This window comes from Panthera uncia (genome assembly GCF_023721935.1).
Source record: "Panthera uncia isolate 11264 chromosome D3 unlocalized genomic scaffold, Puncia_PCG_1.0 HiC_scaffold_9, whole genome shotgun sequence".
Classification (NCBI taxonomy): domain Eukaryota; kingdom Metazoa; phylum Chordata; class Mammalia; order Carnivora; family Felidae; genus Panthera; species Panthera uncia.
In genome coordinates this window covers 3,447,947-3,467,268 of record NW_026057587.1, presented here as the reverse complement: position 1 = coordinate 3,467,268, position 19,322 = coordinate 3,447,947, and the positions used below count along the sequence as shown (strand labels likewise).

Here is a 19,322-nt window from a genome sequence, read left to right as displayed (position 1 = left end):
TGAGCTTCGCTTAAGCTGCTGCTTAGATGTTTTGAGAATTCAACGCTGCCAATTTTAACTGTTAATTTTAACAATCTATTCTGATTGCCCAAATGGCCCAGCTCGCGATAGCCTATGAAAACGAACTCCTGATTCTCTCTCGAAGCCGGAAACCGAGTCATTACCGCAAACTTGGCGGAGTTTTCACAGACCGCCTTGGGGTTTTTTGTTATTTTTCATCCTGCCAGTTGGAAACTATCTTTGACTCAACTGGCTCAACGGTGGGGTTATTTATATAATCTCTGTACGTTCTCCGGATGGTTGTCTCTTTTACCCTGTTTCGTTATTTATCGTGGCTCTCATTTCTGCTTTGAAAGGAACGGTTTTCAGCACTCTGAAGATTGCACCGAATTCAAGAACAGTGTAATTAATCCGGGAGTCTGTTCGCTGCCCCAGCTCTTGAAGCCCCTCCTGGGGCATTGGCGCCCACGAGGTGCCTGTGGGTGGAGTCGGCAGGAACCTCAGGCTGCTTCATGGTGTCCGACGCGCCGGGAAGCCGGGCTCCCGCCTCCTCCCGAGAGGCTGTTAAGATAACACTGTCTGGATTCCTTGAGATTTGGGTGGCCCGTCCCCATTTTCTCTGCCAGTGCCTGGAGATGACGTTGCTCTAGAACCGAGAGTTCTGGGCGTGAATCTCAGTTGAACACATGGATCCTTCACTAGTGCTCGAAATTCTGAGGCAGGTGCCTTTGGTGGTGGGAGATAAACCTCTCCAAAGACCCACTTCTCAGTTCCTTTGGGAATGAACCCAGTGTGAGGGGGCATCCGTGCGGCCACAGCGGGTGGGGACAGGCTTTCCCTCCCGGTGTGGGATTCAGCCTCGGGCTCTCACCGAACCTCAGTGCTTCCAGCTTTAAAGTGGGAAATGCTGTATTCTCAAACGGCTGATGGTTGTGTCCCTTAGGACTCTTGGTTTTGAGGGACAGAAAACAGAAAGGGAATCTCAGTCGAACACGCGGCCGAGATGGGCTTCAGACGCGGCTGGATCCAGCTCGCTCCTGCCTTTGCCCTCCTCTGCGCTGGCTTCATTTTCGGTGTCCGGCTGGAGGCCACTGGCTGCTGCAGCCTCGCCCCTCATGTTGGCCGACAGCTGTGGCGCTCCACACTGTCCTTGACTCCGGCTCGGGTCCAGCGGGCCTGGAGTGTCTGTCCCCTCTCCCCCAGCATCCCCAGGCAAGGCGTCTTTGCTGTAACCTGGCTGCACACCTGCCCTTAAATAGCCAGTGGAGTCCAGAGCTGTTATGCTCACAGTCCGGGGGCTGTGGCCCCAGAGCACTCAGGACCCTTCCTACAAGAGGGGGCCGTGAGTGCCAGGCAGGCAGGCGGCAGACATTCGCTGGCATCACGAGGCCAGACCCGGGTCCAGAGGGGACGAAGGACGATCACGTTACGTTTCGGTTTTGCGTGAACTCTCCACTTGGCTCAGGCAGCAGCCGTCCTGGGAAACTGGTTTAGTGAAACTCATAACATTTCTCATTCTGTGAAGCAGATGGCTTTGCTTCAAGTAATTTGAGGAGGCCGCCCCCGCCATAGGCTGAGCCGCCGGGAGCCTGCCAGATGCCCGGGGCCCCCGTCTCTGCCTGTCCTTGGGGCCCGGGGACACTGTAGCTGACCTTCAGCTACCTGCGGGTCAAGTCTGCATGACGCTGAGGGCAGTGGAGGGCAGTGAAGGGCACCTGGGGAGACGGTGATGCCCTCCGAGGTGGCAGGCAGGGTTGTCCTGCTCTCCTGGGTCCAGCCGCCTTTCGCGTGTGGCCGCCTGTCAGGACCGGGGCCTTCGCCCTGTGCTCCGTCCGGCCCGTCCCTTCGTTGCCAGATCGGGGCACGCTTTCTGGGTTTTACGAAGAGCATCACGGCCGGCCAGAATTCCTTCCGTCTTTTCCGGAGGAGAGAGAACTCAAAACCGACCTAGCTCCTCACCACTGGGGGGGCTTCTTAGGGGGGAAAAGGCGGCGACTCGTGCCTTGATGATCCAGACATCGGTCTGAGGGTCTTTTCTTTCCCCTGCTTTAACCCTTGACTCTTTTCTCTTTCTGCCGTAAAAAAGGCTCAGGTTGAAGCTAAGAGAAAGCATGAAGGTGCCGTCCAGCTGCTAGAGGTGAGTGCCGGGGTCAGCCGGCTGCCCTCGGGGGTGGGCGGGCCCGGGGACAGGCATGGCATTCACGCCTCCCAGAAGCGGGCGACGGCTGCGAGCACCCACTGGGAGTCGGTCAGTAGCGCGGTGCACCCGTCCCTGCATGGGGTCCGCACGCACAAGCGGGCCGAAGCCACGTCCCCGTGGCCACACCGCCCGCCCCGGGGGCGGGGGCCTCAGATGGGACCTGCTGTCCCCTGCGGGCGCCTCTCGGGTGGCACGTAGGGAGGATGAGGTCGCGCTCTCACGCGGGAATGAGGAGAGAGAGCAGGTGGGCCACCCCCCTGGGCGCCCTGCCCGCAGGTGAATTGTGCAGGGCACACTTTAGGGGACGGCGCTGATCCCGGGGAAGCCTTTGGCAGGTGGTATCTGGGGAGGCATTTGCAGAGCTAGGAGGGGGACGACGTCGGTGATGAAAGCGGTGACCGGCATCCGAGGTGCCGCCTCAGCGCCGCCCCCAGTGAACGCAGCGTGGGGCCTCCCTGCAGCCGGTCCTGCTGGCGCCGGGGGGCTCGGCAGCGAGCTGTGCAAAGTCCCACCCGCGTGGGGTCCTGGGAGGAGTGACCGCACCTCTGTCCCTCGCGCGGAGCCCCACGGCTCCCCAGGAGTGGCGGATGGGCGGGTCTGGACGGAACTCAGACTCCCCCCGAGGCCCAGCCACCTGCACGCTCTGTGCGTGACAAATGGGAGTAACGACCACGCCAGGCCTCCCGCCTACGCGGACACAGGTCAGACGGTTAGCGACCCCCTCGCTGCAGACGCACGGGCGTGGGTGACGTCGGGCCTGCCATCCCCAGGTACGGGACGCGGCTGTCCCCCGAGATGACCTCGTCCTTCACCCACAGGGGACCGGCGGCCACGGACCACCGCGTGCACACCTCTTACGTCTCTCACGTTGCCTTTCAACGTCTATTCCTCCCGCAGGGAAAGGTTGCTTCGCTACCATCACGTGTGTTAGAATTGATTTTTTGAGAGCGTCCGTTAGCTAACGAGTATCTGGAGGGGTGAGTGTGACGAATGGCAGTGGGAGATACACAACCTGAGAGAATGGACGCAGACCCCAAGTGGCCTTGCTGCTCCCTGACAGATGATCTCCGCCCCTGCCTGAACACCCCCCCCCGCCCCGACCCCCGCTGCCATTCACATCATCTCCTGGCCGCAGGTCTGCTTCCTCCGCCATCACCCGGAGCCCGCTGATTTCACGTCTCTTGTTCTAACCCGCATTTGGAGCTGCCCGCCGAGGCCCCGCCACCCGGCGCCGGTGGCCGTGCATGCTTTGGGATGTGGTAGCATCGTAACGTGCTTTGGGTTTAACGAATGGAAAAGGCCGTGCAGATGTGCTGAGAATCCTCTGTCTTCTTTTGTTCACAACACCTTCCTGTGATTGTGTCCTGCTTTGCGCTCCGCCCAGAACGCCTTGGACAGCATGCAGGTATTGGAGGGAACCTCGTGTCCCCGTGTGTGCGTGGCGATGCCTTCCGTGTGCATGGGGCGCCCACGGGTCCCTGGGCCGGCTCAACCCAGCTCTTCCTCCGGAGCCGGCAGCTGGAGGTTCCTCCTGGTGCAGTGGGGCTGGGGGCTCGGGGAGCCGCTTGCAGGGGGCTCCGCGGGGGCCCCGGGGGCGCGAGCTCTGGTCTCGCACGTGTTGAGCGGGCCCAGCGAACCTGGTCTCCCGTTTTCCGCGAAGGCTGTAACGGTCAGGCTGGAAGGGCATGTCGGAGCCCCGATGACCACTGGGGGTGGGGGGGTGGGAGTTGGTGGGACTCGTTCTGCCCTCGGGTCATTCACGGGACCCAGGGCCCAGAGCCCAGGATGCAGCTTCTCTGTCGGTCATCGGGGATTCGATCCTGGCCCCTGAACGCTCCGCCTTTGTGTTTGTGCTGGGGGCTTACCTTCTTCCGTGAACAAGCTGCCACGCTTCTCAATGACCCCCCCTGCCAACCCCCCCCCCCCCCCCCCGGGGAACACGAGGAGCCGCGTGTCCCTCTGATCAGGGTTTTGAGTGTTTTCCGAAACTCTGACTCGGATCACGTATTCACGGAAGGGACGCTTTTCCCACTTTGGGGGTGAGTGGTTCTCAGAGTGGAGTTCCCAGGCTGGCCGTGTCAGCATCACCTGGGGGCTTGTTAGAAATGCGGGTTGTCGGGTCCTGCCTAACCTGTGGAGTCAGACGCTCTGGAGGAGGGAGCCGGGAACCTGGGAGGGACCCAGTTCAGATGCAGCTGGCGTCTGGGAAGCATTGGTCAGTGTCTGCGAGGCTAGTCTGGAGAAGGGCAGCACGTTGGACCAGCCAGCCCTCTGGGATCTTAGCCGATCCGTGGCTCAGCACGTTAGTGACCCGAACCTTCACTCCTTCTGCCCCCTCACCTTTACCAGAAGGGTCGACAAGGAACATCTGTGGCGTGCCACACGCTTGTGCTGGAACGTGTCTGTGTCCCTGGAGGGTCACGCGCTGGTCACTGCCACTGGCCAGGTGTTCTACTCAGCAGAACAGCCCAGAACAGGCCCCCAACCTTGCCCAGTGAGACAGAAAACAGGAGTAGTAAGGATCACCTCCAAAAACACATTAAATAAAACCCCTCAGAACACCGTTGTGCTCGGAGCCGGTTCTGTGGGTGTCCCAGGCCCCGTTTTCTGATGAGTGAATGGCTAGGATGTTTGGGGACGGCAAGAGGGGCGCTGTGTCTGTTCCCGGTCAGGACGTGTGCAGAGTCCCAGCACCCGCAGAATCGTCGGGGCTGGCTTCGGGGCTTAGCAAAGATGGGTGTCGGGAGTTAACACAGAACAGAGCTTTTCCAGAATCCCGACAGAGCACTCTGTACGCCCAGGAGTAGGTAGTGTCAGTTAATCCCTCTGTGAGGGAGTTCTTTCAAGACAAAGAAGCAAGAAAATATTTTAAAATCGATTAACAGTAATGACAGTAATAGCAGCGACTATAGTGTTTATTGAACACTTACTCCGTGCCAAGTGCTGTTCTAGGGATGCGTCTGGGGACATCTAGGGCTTGGTGCACATGTTCACTTCATCTCCATGACGACCCAGGGGAAAATGAGGCACAGTCAGTTTAAGTGACTTGGCCAAGGCAAGCTAGTAGGAAGTAAAATCTGGACTCAAACCCCAGGAACTTGGTGCCAGAGCCCCACCCTTCAGCCGCTGCGTTGCAGCCTGGCTTCCCGGGACCTCCCTGTCCCGTCCTCCCTGGGAGCCGGGCTCAGCTCTCCTACCAGCAACACTGCGGCGAGAGTTGAGTCGTGAATTAGCTCACACAGTGCAGGACTCAGAAGCCCCGCCTCCCCTGGTGGGTGCGTCACAGCAGGAGACGGTCCCTCATACCACGTGGCCACTACCCGCTGGGCACTGGACCCGGTCAGGTGGCCACCATCGGCATCCTCTTTACCGGTTGGAAATCAGGCACAGAGACTGAGCCAACTGCCCGGGGATACGCGGCTCGCAAGAGCAGAGCCGGGCTGCAAGGGCAGGCGGGCCCCCTGGTGGCACCGTCTGCGGCGGCTGAGGAAAGTGTGCAGGGGAGCAGCGCCCCTCCGTGGGGTGGGAGGGGACGGGCTCTGGGGTCCGTCGCAGGGGGAGCCCCCCTCCTGCCCCACCCCCGCGATGAGCTTGCTCTCACCGGTGTCGGTGCCGTGTGCTTTACGTGTGCGTTTGGCTGCTTTGTGGCTTGTTCCCCCGGGGCGTCTTCCTAGCGCCTCATTGCTTTGCCCCCAGCTTGCTGGTCGTCCGCTCAGGGATGAGGCATCAGATGGCCCGCGACACCAGACACTCGTCACAGCCAGGAAGGAACCCTCGCGGGCTCCTTTCATCCCTGGGTCGCATCTGGGGAGACTTTCCAGAGCAGACCGCGCTCCCCCAACCCAGACAGGCGTGGGGTCCCTCCTAGAGGTGGGACCCAGCATCCGGGCTGCGTTGTGACTTTCCTGGGCCCCGTGAAAATATCAAGTGTCACGTTTACGTATATCTGCGTGGGCGTAAAGAGGGCTATCGTCCAGGTTGGAGTCGTTCTTCCCGTATTTTCTTTACTCCTGGTTTTCAAGGAAACTAAAACGAAAACGTTTCCGCGGGTCCCTGAATGTGCCGGCACCGTGTCGCGGGGCCCTCAGGGAGACGTCACCCTGCTGGGCGGGTGTTAGGACACTTGGTTACTTGGTGACCCCGTGGCACTGAGTGCGCATGTGGGTGAAGGAGCACGTGGGTTTGGTCCCGTCGGAAAGCTGGAGCTGGTTGTCAGGTGAAGCGTAAGGCCAGCCTCCCCAGCGCATCGCAGCCTCACGCTGCACACACAAAGGTCGCTTCCTGTCGGCGACACCCGCCGCCCACCTGGGAAGGCCCCCGGGAGCGCCCCGCCCGGGCTCCCTGCCTCCTGTGGCTGTGTCCGGAGCACAGGGCTTCCCCGTGACTGCGGCAGGGACGGCTCCTACCTTCTCTTCTGTGTCCACTGTGCACCGGCCGTAGCCAGTGACACTTCGCCACAGGAGAAGCCGGGACAGCGTCACAGGCCCAGGAGACGAAGCCGAACGCGGTTGAGCTGTGGCATCGTCCCTGCCCCGCCTGAATTCTAGAATCCTCAGGACGTCTCGGTTGTGATCCTGAAGCGTGACAGAGGATTAGCCACGTCGAGAATCTGAAGATTCATCATTAACGTTTTCCATCCTCCATGTCTTGAGAATCCTCTTTGCCCCGGGAATCGTGGTCGGCTTGGGGGTCTCTGCCCCCCCGGAAGAAGCTTCGGCAGCCCCGTCCTCCTGAGTCTCCGCTGGAAGGCGACGTGCGTAGGGACAAGGACGGCACGCTCGCTCCAACGGTGGGGAGTTCGGCTGCCCCGGGACCAACCCCCCGAGTCCAGCTCTGTGTCCCCGATGCCGCCGCCTCCGCTCACTGTTGGTACTACCCCTGAAGGCGATTCAGGAGTTCCGAGGTCCCGCCAGCGATCGGTGCTTATCTGCCCCCGTAAAACCACGTGACAGAGGGTGTCCGTACCGAAGCAGGAAAACTCCAGTGGTCCAGACCCGCCAGCTTAGAATCCAGTGCGATTTAAGTTGGACACTTGGGGAAACGCTCAATCGTATGAACCAAAGCAAATGTTTAAGACACTTGTGTTTTAGCCGTGCTGGGTCCACACACTGTAGGATGTAAGACCTCAACTGGAGAGACGGCTTCCCTTACCGGAGTCTCCCCTTGGCTACGACGTGGTTCGTTTCAGTGTCAAGATTGCATCATCCTGCAGACGTTCTGGAACTCAGCCCGTCCACGCGCTTCCGTGGATTTTCCTATGGGCTCTGCTTGCAGGCAGGAGCTGACCCAGACGGGTATGAAACTGGCAGCGGAAGGCATTCCTTCATTCATGGGGTCACGGGGACGACGGCACCGAGTGTCCCCACTAATGGTGAAATGTAGGGGATTTTGATAGACTTGCATGGGTTCCAAGGTGCCGAAAAGAGACGTCCGGCCGGGGGGGTGGGTGTGTGTGAGGGAGCTTGGGTGACTGAGTTACTAGGATACCCGATCCCCTACCCCCAGCAGTGTCCGTGCTGAGGCTTTGCCCACGGAGGGTAGAAGGTTTCTAGCTTCTGCAGCGGAGTCCCCACCCTGCCCCCCAGGGTCTGACTTTGCAGTTTGCCACTGGGTTCTGGAACACGTGCTTCGCCCTATGTTATAGGTGAAGGCAGCGAGGCCCACTGAGGCTGTGTGATTGACTTGCCTCCAGGTCCCCCGTGAGTGAGCGGGGACCCCCCCGTGAGTGAGCGGGGGCCCCCCCCGTGAGTGAGCGGGGGGTCCAGGATCTAGAGCCAGCTCAGAGCCTGGACTCAGAGGCCTGGCCTCGTCCGGCCACTGCCTGGTGGTGTGACCCTGGCCTTTGCGCACCTTGGCCTTATTTCCTTACTCTGCCTTGGGCTCCTACCTCCTTACCCCGTGGGTCCCCCCGACGGTCCGCGAGAATGCGTGAGAGCCCCCGGCAGCGCCTGGCACGCAGCAGGCGTGTGGCGCTCAGAAACGGCTCCCGAATCCCGTTTGCACGTCAGGACGCCACACACAGCCGCTGCTCCCAGGCTGCCTGGAGCGCTCCCTGGTTTCGCCTGCTGTTCTGATGACCCACGGCGGCCCTGCTCGGACGCCGGTGACCGGGCACGGCCCCCCACGTGGCCCTCATTCACGAAGCCCGAGCGCCAGACGTGAACTACCCAGTGGCCGAGCTGGGCCCGCTAGCGATCGTGCTCATGGCGTGTTTTCCGTCATGTTTATAAATACCCGCATCCAAATGTGCAAGTCGCCGCGTTTCTCCCAGGGATGGCTGACTTGCCTGACGACTCTGCCATCTGTTCCCGCCGCGGTCAGAACACAGCCGCTTCTGGGCGGCCCCCACTCCCCATGCCTGCAGGTGGCCGGCTCCCCGGGAGGCCACCCACCCAGGAGGCGACAGTGCCCTGAATCCTGAAATAAACACTTTTGTTCAAATACGCCAGCCGGGCGGATCAGCGGGGTCGCTGCTGCCTTCCTGTTTGCGGGGAAGTGGTTCCTCCTGCTGGTGGCTCTGGGACCGTCAGAGGCACCTCCTGGCCGCTGGCCCACATCTGCCACCCGGGCCGCCCCTGCCCCTGTAGCCAGGCCGGGACGCCGTGCTCCCGGAAATCCTTCCTGTCTTCCGGGAGGGGGAGAGCCTGATGGAGCTTCCAGAGGGAGTGTCTTCCCGTGCAATGCACGTTGGGTGTCACGGGTCCCCAGCTCCCATCTCCTCGCTGTCGTGAGTCTCCACCCACCCAGGCTACAGAGAACAGGCACCCGAAGCTCCTGGGTTCCGAGGGTTGACGTCCTGCTGCCCTACAGCCGTTGCCCTTGATGCCCGGAGGGGAAGCGAGGCCGGAGCGGGAGAGGCAGTTAGGTGTGGCCGGCTCGACTCCTCTGTTCTCTCTGGGAGCACCTGGAGGTGGGATAGGCTCGGCCACCCCCCCTACACCTTTACCCCAGGTTATGATGGGAGCAAGGCCCAGACCAAGTGGCCTCACGTGGACAGATGTGGGTTAAGCAAACGCCCTGACAGACAGGCACAACGCGGCACATCCGTGTTTGTCCTGTAGCCCAGCAACATCCTGTCTGCACCATTAGGACCTTCTGCCATCAGCTCCCATGGAAGGTGTGCTCAGGGAAAGATGTCAGCCTGACGGAGCCTGGTCCTCGTGGCCTTGGGCAGTCGGACGTCCTCTGATCAGTATGTGGACACAGGACCGTTTCGAGGCTTGGGGCCTGCGGTCTTCTGCCCTGTTCGCTCAAGGGTGGGATGGTACCTTTAACGTCACTGGTAATTGTCCGTTTCTCCCATTCATCATGCTTAGGGAAAAGCTGACCATTTCATCAGGGTTGTTTCGTTTTTCCTGATTTGGGCCGTACCGGTGAGCATGGCTGGCCGATAGAGGCACAGAGAGCAGACGTGTTCGGGGCAGGTGGCTCCGGGCTGCAGCCGTCCTAGCGTCATGCTGCCCACCCCGGGAAGGGCTTCTCAGCGGTGCCGGCCGATTGCTCTGGAGTAGGAGTCCATGCTGTTCATCCAGTAAGAACGTCAACTATCCATCTGACAGCCTGGAGCCCCAGACCCTGCGGGGGATCATCCTGTGGGCCACCAGGGCCACCCAGGCCAGCCTGAGCTCGTGCCGGGGACACTAGCTGGGAATCATGGAGCCACCGTGCCGTCTCTAGATGGGACTCGTCAGCCCGGACCAGTTATTGGCCTCTGAGATACTTGCCGGCATTTAAAAACTGAGACGTTTTTCATTATGCTGGAGACTTTCTGCTGCTCTCGGGAGACGAAGTTTTGCCCACGGTGGGTCTGGACGGTGCTGAGTGGATGCAGACAGGACACCCATGCCCTGGTTCGCTGTGTCCCCCACCCCCCGACATCCCGCGGTCTTGCCCCTGCTCCCCTCCCCACTGGCATTCCCCGCCAGCCTCCGTGGGCGCCCCAGGCACCCCGATGCTCTGAGGTCCGCTCCCAGCAGAGCCAGCCGCAGGGGAGGCGGCGTGTCACGGTCCCCGTCGCTGAAGGGGACCCTGGACACAGGAACACACCCCGGAAGGAGGGAGTCACTGAGGGCCAGTCTCAGGAGACTCAGGTCCTGGGCCTGCCGGCAGTGGGTGCCAAGGACGCCGTGGTCACAGCGGCACAGGAATGGTGCTGCCACTGGGTGCCTCCGCGTGCCCCCCGTCTCCCCGTGTGTCTGAGTCCTGCGGGGCCCGGCCAGGGGAGCTCGGTCGCCCTCCTCCACCTCTGTGCCCGCCCTGTCCCGGAAACCTCAAGCCAGACAGCTCTGGCCGGCCCCACGTGTGTCTCAGGCACCGGGATCCAGCGGCGACCCGTCAGGACCTCGGCCGCGCTCCGCACGCAACACCGTTCACGCGCCACCGAGACGTTCCTGGCGCCTGCAGGCCGCCTGCAGCATCACTTCTTACTTCGTTGAATCTGCTCATTTTTAAAAACTTTTTCTTTTGAAATAATTTGAGACGCACAATAAGGTACATAAACCGCTACGATCCTTCCCACGTTCCCTTCGCTCGGCTCCCGGGGCCGTGGCGCACTCTCAGGCCCAGAGCCCGTGTTGGCGCAAGCCGGGCCGCCAGGCTGCAAGCCGTGATGTGGATTTTGCCCGTTTCTACGTTCATCCTCTTCCCCATCTCGTGTGAAGTTCCGTGGGGTCGGTTGTACGTAGAGATTCGTGTCGCCACCGTGGGAATAGGGATGCCCCATGGCCCCAAAGACACCCCCTCCTGGTACCCCTGGGAGTCACGCCCTCCCCCGGCCCCGGCCCCGACCCCGACAACCGCTGATTTGTTGTCCGTCACTATGGTTTTGTCATTTCTAGAGTGTCACACAAGCGAGGAATCTGTTTGCTGTTTTTAGCAAGGTCACTTGTCACGTGCACACAGTGCTGAGGACTTGATCTGCCGGAATTTGTCGTGACGCACGTGAAAATGAACTCACGGCCATCTCAGTGGTGCTCGTGTTCTCCCACGAGCCACCTGATACCCCACACACCAGCGCCGGCACCTGGGAGCCCACCTGGATAACCCAGGGGAGCTCAGGCCTTCCAGCGCCCCTCGCCCGAGGTGGGTAGCCCGCCTGCCTGTCCCCCAAGGGCTCGCGGCTCTGCCCTGGGGCAGATGTTACCCCGTACTTGGGTCCCGGCGGCCGGGCTGGGGGCGGGTCTGACGCCGTCCCAGTGTCCCCCGCCTGCGCCTGGGAGCGCTGGCTGATGTCGCTTCTCTGCCTTCCTCGCTGGAGACAGCTGTCACAGACAAGCTCATTCAGCTTTTTAAAAGAAGCCTGCTGCTTTTTTTTTTTTTTTTTTTTTAATGAATCAAAGAAATTAATTATAGGCTTGGGGTTTGTTAGGTTTATTTTTAGAAATCCCTGATCTCAGACATAAATAGCATTTCATTCTATACTAAGGAGCTGGAAAGCTTAATGCCAGAGGAGGGGAAGGGGGGGAGGGGGAGGAGAAGGAGGAGAGGGAGGAAGGAGGAAGAGGGGTGGAAAAGGAGGATGAAGGGGGGAGGAGGAAGGGAAGGGGGAGGGGGAGGGGGAGGGAGAAGGGGAGGGGAAGAGGAGGGGGGGAGGAAAGGGAGGAGGAGGAGGGGCGGGGGGAAGGAAAGGCGCCTCTGTTGCTGGCTCCCCACAGTTGCGGGCCTCCCTGGCTGTCCCCACCCTCCTGCGCGCACACCTGTGTGAACCACACGCCTTCTTTAAATTTTTTTTTTTTTCAACATTTTTTATTTATTTTTGGGACAGAGAGAGACAGAGCATGAACGGGGGAGGGGCAGAGAGAGAGGGAGACACAGAATCGGAAACAGGCTCCAGGCTCCGAGCCATCAGCCCAGAGCCTGACGCGGGGCTCGAACTCACGGACCGCGAGATCGTGACCTGGCTGAAGTCGGACGCTTAACCGACTGCGCCACCCAGGCGCCCCAACCACACGCCTTCTGAAGGCGGACTGCCACCGAGCTCTGTCCCAAGTGCTGGGGACGCCGCAGGAAAGCCAGCAGCTCCTGCCCTTGTGGGGCTGGCATGTTAGTGGGGGAACCGGGCAGTACGGCAAATCAATAACACAGTAAACGGCATTTTCCGTTTATCACGGAGTAAGGAACGGAGCGAAGGCAGGACTTCTGTGCAGACGAAGTAAGCCCCCCGCACAGCAGATCGGTTCCCCCTTTCGTGGATTCGGCAGACGTGTCCAGCACCTACTGTGGGCCTGATTCCGTGAAAAGCACTGAGGCTGTATCAGGGAGGGAACCAGAGAGGCTTGGAGCTCACGGTGCGGGAGACAGAGGAGAAATAGCCCAGGAGCTAATGCAGCAATGTCGGGGGGCGGTACCGCAGGGAAGGGGCGGAGCTGACCCCGCTCGCCTCCCTCCCTGGCGTGCGTCCCGCAGTGGACAGTGCGGGACGCTCTGGTCCCCACGGCGAAGCCTGGTGTCTGCACCAGGATGGGAAGTGTGGTCCGTGAGTGGGGAGCGGGGAGTGCGTCTCCAGCCCCCCGACCTGAGAACCACCGGCTGGGACAGGAGCAGGCAGTCAGCAGGGAGCTGCCCCTTCCCTGATGCGTGTCTGGGGGAGCCCCCCGCCCTCCCCGGTGCTCCCGAGACCCCTCTGGATGTCTGCAAATGGCGGCTGTGTTGCTGACCACATGCAGCAGGTAGAAGTTCCCTTTTATTGCCAAAGCACTTCTTTGGGGTTAGGTTCCTTGAACGGGTCGGCGGGTTAGTAGCCGAGCTGCCCCCCTGTCTGGGCTGTGTCAGCCTCGCAGTCCAAATTTCAAATGGCTCCGGTGGGGCGTGTCCACCACCAGTCCCTGGGCTGCACACACAGCCCAGAACAATCCACGGTTGGCTGGGAGCTGACCGTCCGTAGGGTTTCTCTGCACCTGTGGTTTCCCACGTCTGTCTGGTGAGGCACCACGGCCAGGCCGCTCAGGACGCTTGGTTTGATGGGACACTGTCCTCCTGTGGAGGTGGGAGGCAGCACACGTGTGCACACACGCGTTCACACGCTTTCACATGCAGACGCACGGACACACGTTTCCCCCGCCGCCCGCCCCTGACCGCGTGTCCGTGCGTCTGCCGTGCAGAGCAAGGTTCGGGAGCTGGAGGAGAAATGCCGGACGCAGAGTGAGCAGTTCAGCCTGCTGTCGCAGGACCTGGAGAGGCTCCGGCAGCACGCCGGGAAGATCGACCTGCTGGGAGTCAGCCCTGGCGTCTCCGTAGACGTCCCCGCGCCCGGCAAGCCTTTCCCGCAATTCATGAACGGACTCAGCCCCTCCATCGGCAAAGGTGAGTGCGTGGCGGAGGAGGGATGGCCGGTGACCCCGCATCTGGGCGTGCGTAGTGAGCGTCTGTCTGACCCGCCGGCCTAGGCACCGGCGTCCCAGGGCTCCGAGCGACGGCGGGCCGGCCGCAGTCACTGCGCACGCACGGTGCACCAGCCCCCGTTCTGAGCACGCGATGCCGTCGGCAGACACGCTCCTCGCGCGGCCGTGTGCCCTGCGGACGCTGTCCCGGTCCCGCTGTGTGGAGGAGAGAGACCGGGGCGAGGCCGGGGTCCCGAGGTGCACCGCTGGGCTGCGGCCGCCTCCCGCCTTCGTGCCCTGCCCCCTCCGTGTGGGGACCGATTCCCGTTCCTGCTCAGGCGGCGACGGTGACGGCGGTGAATTGAGCGCCCCCCCCCGTCACACTTGTGCTCAGGACGCAGGATGGGGATGGACCTTGCACATCGGGGGAGGGATCTCGTCTTTGTATCCGGCACGGAGATTGCAGACGTGTGTCCTCAGGCCTCGCCGCGGCTTCCAGCCGGGGCACAGAGGCTGCCCTGATCAGTCGGGACTGTCCTCCCCGCCCAGGGGCGGCTGTCCCAGGACACGGGGGTTGCAAGAATACCCGCCTGTTTAAAAGTTACTGTTGTTTTTAATTTGGGGAGATGAGTGTCAGAGCCCCCCCTTCTGAGTTCCGTCGGAGAGAGAACGTCCAGATCTCTCCCTGTTGGCATTAGAATACGTGATCGTTTCTTTCTGATGCTTCGTGATATTAAGACAAAGCGAGGCTGCTTTTGTCTTGATAAATGACGTGCCCCGTCCTTCCCGCTCAGTCATTAGCTACGTGCCACGTGGCTGTGAGCAGCAGGGCAGAGGGAGGAGGGTCTGCACACCCCTCCAAGGTGTTCCGAGGGCATGGTGCACCTAGCCCGTGTGTCGGGGCTGCGGCTGTGAGGTCAGCCAGCTGGCCAGGCCCCTGTGGAAACGCCTCTCGGTGGCTGGAGACAGACAAGGGGACAGATGCGTGAGGACAGAGTGACAAGCTAGAAAGTGACCCAGGACTGCTTCAGACCAGGTGGACGAAGAAGCCTGGCTCTAGGAAAGGACGTTGGGCTGTGCCGTCTGAAGGATGAGAAGGGGTAGGACAGTTTCAGCTGTCACTAGATGAGACAAACATTCTTAGGCTGGGTGGCCGCATGAGGTTGGCCGGTGATGCTTTTCAAGATCCTGACACGGGACGGGCACACGTCAGATCCTCAGGGACAGGGACAGGGTGCCTGGAGGCCACGCAGAATGCCCGCGTGCACTGAAAAACGCAGCCTCTGAGTGCAGAGTTACGGCCCAGGGAAGCCTGTGGTTTCGTGGCACCCAGGGCTTAACAGGGGCCCGTCACGTGGAACCTCTGCCTGGCGTGCACCTGAGCCCCAGACCGCCGGGGCAGGCGGGTCCTTGCCCACGTCGGGTCTGCAGGCTGGTCACAGCAGAGCACCCGACCCACCGTCGCGTGCCCACCCCAGCCCACGTGGCCAGCCGTCCCTTCTCCCCATGGTGTCTTGGGCTGCTGTGTGCGCGCCTCCGTGAGGCATGCAGACGTGCGTCCAGTGGGAGTGGCTCGGTGTTGAAACAATCTGGAGAACAGGGTGTGACCCGCGGTGGTGGAAGGTGTGCACTCAGACCCACAGTGGTTCCGGGTCGCCACCAAGCGGATCGATGAGATCCTGGTGTGCGAATAGGTTTGTAGCAAGCCTTCCACACAGCCGCCAGGATGGACGTAGCTCATGTAACAGTCAGTGACTCGCCCCACGAGGGGGCGCCCTTGGCAGGGCCCACGCGCCCCTGGCTTCACCCTTGCCCTTCCGGCATCGCCGACCGTGGCTCTACGTTCCTCTGAGGCTGGCGTAGGGCACTGGCCCCACTGTTCTCGCTCAGGAGTGCTGGGCTGGAGGCACAGCCTCTCTGTCTGGAATGTTCCTTCAAAGAGGAAACAGTGGACTGTGCACGTGCTCAAACAGCTTCTGTCCAAAAGCGGGACTCGTGACTTCCACTGCCAGGGGGTCGGACCAGCCGTGGGTCAGAGGTTGGCCTTTCCCCCTTCTCAGCTGGTGCCCCGGGGCTCCTGGGCGCGCATTTGCGCAGCATCACTTTGCACCTGCTGTATGCCGAGCGCTGCCGTGAGCAGTGGGGACAGACGGCAGTGACCAGGCCACACCTCTGCTCTCTGGGATCTGACGCCCCAGCAGGGCCCTGTGTCTGTTCTGGCACTGATTCTGTTGCAGGGGTGTTATCCCACAGTTCCTTTAACCGGGCCGGAGCTGCGGGGCCCCTGGCAGGTGAAAGCCTCTGTAGGGACACTTCCCACCTTACTGCGAATCATTTGGCCTTTCCCAGCGTGGACTCGGCAGGTTGAATCTTCGGTGAAATGATCCCGAGGTCTGGCCACTGAGGACAGAGGCTGGACAGAGAGGTCAGGGAGGGAATCACTGCTCCTGTGCTTCTCCTCGAAATTCTAAAAATTCCCAGCCTCTTGGCCGCTTTGTATGTAAATTAGGACACTTTGGGTCGTAAATGACAGCGATGCTGACCTAAATGGGTGTGAGCCACAGGGAACTTGCTTATCACCTGGAGTAGATGAGCCAGTGTGTCTGGTTCCCGCACAGCTGGATTCGGGGGCTCCAACTGAGCCCCCAGGATGCGTTTCCTACCCATCTGGCGGCTCCCCTTCTAGGAGCCAGTTCCGGTGGGACAGACCTTCCGCCTCCTGGGGGCAATGTGGCTGCAGCCTCACCAGGCCTCACAGCCTCTCAGTTTGCAGCCAGGGAAGAGGAGAGGCTCTTTCCCTGTGGCTTCTTTTAATTCCCCGTGGCTGGACCTTCCCACCGCATGTGTAACACTGCCATCGCCACCAGACCGTCCTCACAGCCAGGAGTGGACTCTGCCGGGGGGATGGCCTGGCGGGGCAGGGGGTCAGGTGGCCAGTGGGGACTGAGGGCAGGAAGCAGGCAGCTCCCAAGATGGAAACCTGAGGCTGGTGCCAGCGAGGGGGACGGGCACGCTGGAAAGTCAAAGGACCCACACGTCTGTCACCTCACTGGCATCCTTGTTCAAATTGTCTCGATGTCGTGGCCAGGTCAGGAGAGCACCGTCGGAAGCCGCACCGTGACTGGGGACTATATCCGGCCCCTCCCGCTCCCTGGTGACAAGCCGGAGCCTCTGCCCATCAAGCCCACCTTTCTGTCGAGATCCGCTAGCCCAAGATGCAGATTTGAATCCGACGTGAGTTCTGGCCCGCCCACGCGGATCCGTCCGGTGGGAACACGATGGTCCTCTCACCTTCCTTCCTCCTCCCTCCTCCTCCCTCTCCCTCCGGGCCTCTTCCCTTCCTCCTGTAAATTCCCATATCTGGTCTTCATCGGCCCTCGTGTCACCTCCTCCATGCAGTATTCCCGGATGTCTCAGCCCCACAGCACCAGACACCCTCTGACACGTGATTGCGGTGGACGGTGTCTGTTTCCCTCGCAGGGCCGAGCCCCTGCGAGCAGAGGCCGTGGGTCATTGTCCGTCTCTGTGTCCACAGATGCCCGGTAGGGCCTGGCAATCTCGCGCGGTCTGCCCGGCGAGTCCCACACCCCGTGTTGGGGGGCCCCACCTCCGGTCCACTCTTGGCTCGGGAAGATGCGTTCTTTATAAACGTCCTTCTGCGTGACCAGGGGGCCCACACTGAGGGAGCCGCTTCATCTCTGGGCCGGTGCCCAAGACACAGAAGTTGGTCTAGTCGGGGCTCGTGGGAGCTCCGCGGTCTGGGGCGAGAAGGCTCAGCGAGACTGAGGGGTTTCCTGTGTGCTTCCCGCAAAAACGTGACCCCGCCGCTGCGTAACCTGAACGTGGTTTGTGTCTTCACCAGATGGATGATGAACGGAGTTCCGGTACCTGCAAGCAGCAGAGGCACTCGGGGAAAGTCCACCTGTGTGTCGCCCGCTACAGGTAAGCACGAAGCTCCTCTCTGCATCCCCGAGCATCCGTGGACGTGCGGGGGGTGCCTTGGGGCTGATGGGGCCGCGGGTCTGGGCGTGCTCCCCTCCCCACCCTCCCCGGGTCCTCGGCCGAAGGCAGGCAGTTCGGCCAGACTCGGGAGACGGGGAAGGTTTGTTGTCGGTTCTGATGGAAAGCGTGTAGGCGGATTTGTTTCTCAGGACGGCCGTTAACGACTTACCGCAAAGTGGGAGACTTAAACCAGCAGAAGCACGTTCTCTGGCGGCTCTGGAGGTGGGAAGTGCGGGATCGGGTCAGCAAGGCTGTGCTCACTGGGGGCTCTTGTAGCTTCTGGTGCTCCAGGCGTCCCTGGGTTATGGGTGCATCCTGTGGTCTCTGCCCGGCCTCACCTGGCCACTTCCCTGTGCATCTGCTCGTTCTCTCTTCCTCTGTCAGTAAGGACACTAGTCACTGGATGGGGGCCCACCGACTCCAGCACGACCCCATCCTGATCGCATCTGCAAAGACCCTATTTCCAAATAAGGTCACGTTCCCCACACTGGGGGGCTAGGACCTGAACCAACATTCACGGGGACGGTTTAGCCCTCAGCAGGTGGCAAGCTGAAACTCACAGGGGCACACGCTTGTCCGGAGCCCCCGTTTACTGCCTTTCTGGGGTCCTCACACTTGCGAGGCGCCCCTCGCTAATTTCTCTCTGGGGTCCTGTGGTGTCCATGCTCAGTGGGAACTAAGGAGCCATCTGGTCTGAACGACCCTCACAGAGTCTTTGTGGGGAACGACCCCCCAGTTCTGAGACGGGTGTGGGGTAGCTGCCTCCCCACAACTCCGCTACCTGGGGACCGTGCCGGCAAGCCCGAGACCACATTCTGCCACGGGAAGGAGTTAGCCACAAACCACATCGTTCATGTCTCCCGTTCCTCACGCTCGATGAGGACCCAGCCTCTTGTCCTTGGTTTCCGCCGGTCGGTATACCTTGCACGCGTTCCATTTTCTCCAGCAGGAGCCCTTCGTGATGGCTCTCGCGCTGAACTGGGCTCTCGGGACTGGCTCACTTCCCAGCTGGCCTGCGCCCTGGTCAGCCACACTCCCCAGCCTCCCCGCTGGCGAGCCGTGTGCCCTGGGCTCGCATTCCCTCCTCTTCCAGGAGAGGCGAGGTCTCACTCCGGGGACAGGGGCCCAACAGCCGGTGCACCCCGTGGACGCATTCTGTAGCCAGCGTGAAGTCGGGCACGGGAGAAGGCGGGCTGACCAACCGGCTTCCGTCTGCTGTTGCCGTCACCAGGCACGGCCCAAGTGCACGATGTCCCCTCGTTCGTTCTCTTCTTTGCTGGTGCCCTTGATGCGGTGCTGGTGCTGGCTTTGTGACTCTTTCAGCCACCCTGCCAAAGAAGCCCGAACCACGTGAGACCGAATGGCGCAGAGAGAACTTTGCACGTCTGAGTTCTCTTCGTACCTTACCGCCCCCGCTGGGGTGGTTCTGAAGGTAAAGGCAGGAGTTTGGGGGGATCCCCTGGGACCAGACACGGACATCATTCAATAAGCCTGTGGAGGTTTCCCCAAACCTGAAACGAGACAATACCTGCCTGAGGCCGCCCCCCCTCAGTGGCTGGCGCAGTCACCTCCTGGGATGGTCGCCTGCGGTGCGTCTGCCTCTGCCCCCGCCTCTCCTGCCCGCCCGAAACCACCATCGCTCTGTGCAAACGGCTTTGCAGACACAGAACTCTGAGCTCGCGCGTTCGGTGCATCACGCGAGACTCCCCGGACTGACCCTCGCCCCGCTTGCTCGGTGCAGCCGCGCCTGACCGTGGACCCGGCTCAGTACGTGTGACCCCCGTCTGCCCACCCTGACTCAG

General features: G+C 61.4%; 2 protein-coding genes across 6 annotated transcripts in view; one reads left to right on the top strand and one right to left on the bottom strand.

Annotated features, from left to right (window-relative positions):
* Positions 1 to 19,322, bottom strand: part of RAN (RAN, member RAS oncogene family) — a 595,260-nt gene that overhangs the window by 251,894 nt on the left and 324,044 nt on the right. The window lies entirely within an intron of this gene.
* RIMBP2 (RIMS binding protein 2) overlaps positions 1 to 19,322 on the top strand; it is a 71,357-nt gene that overhangs the window by 5,533 nt on the left and 46,502 nt on the right. For 4 of the 5 annotated variants that reach the window (XM_049620676.1, XM_049620673.1, XM_049620675.1 and 1 more), the window contains exons 2-5: positions 2,087 to 2,137; positions 13,300 to 13,501; positions 16,607 to 16,752; positions 17,381 to 17,460. In XM_049620676.1, the coding sequence (XP_049476633.1) occupies positions 2,087 to 2,137; positions 13,300 to 13,501; positions 16,607 to 16,752; positions 17,381 to 17,460 (479 nt within the window). Of the gene's footprint in view, positions 1 to 2,086; positions 2,138 to 2,793; positions 3,606 to 13,299; positions 13,502 to 16,606; positions 16,753 to 17,380; positions 17,461 to 19,322 lie in introns of those variants that run through there. The other variant, XM_049620674.1, reaches the window with a different exon arrangement.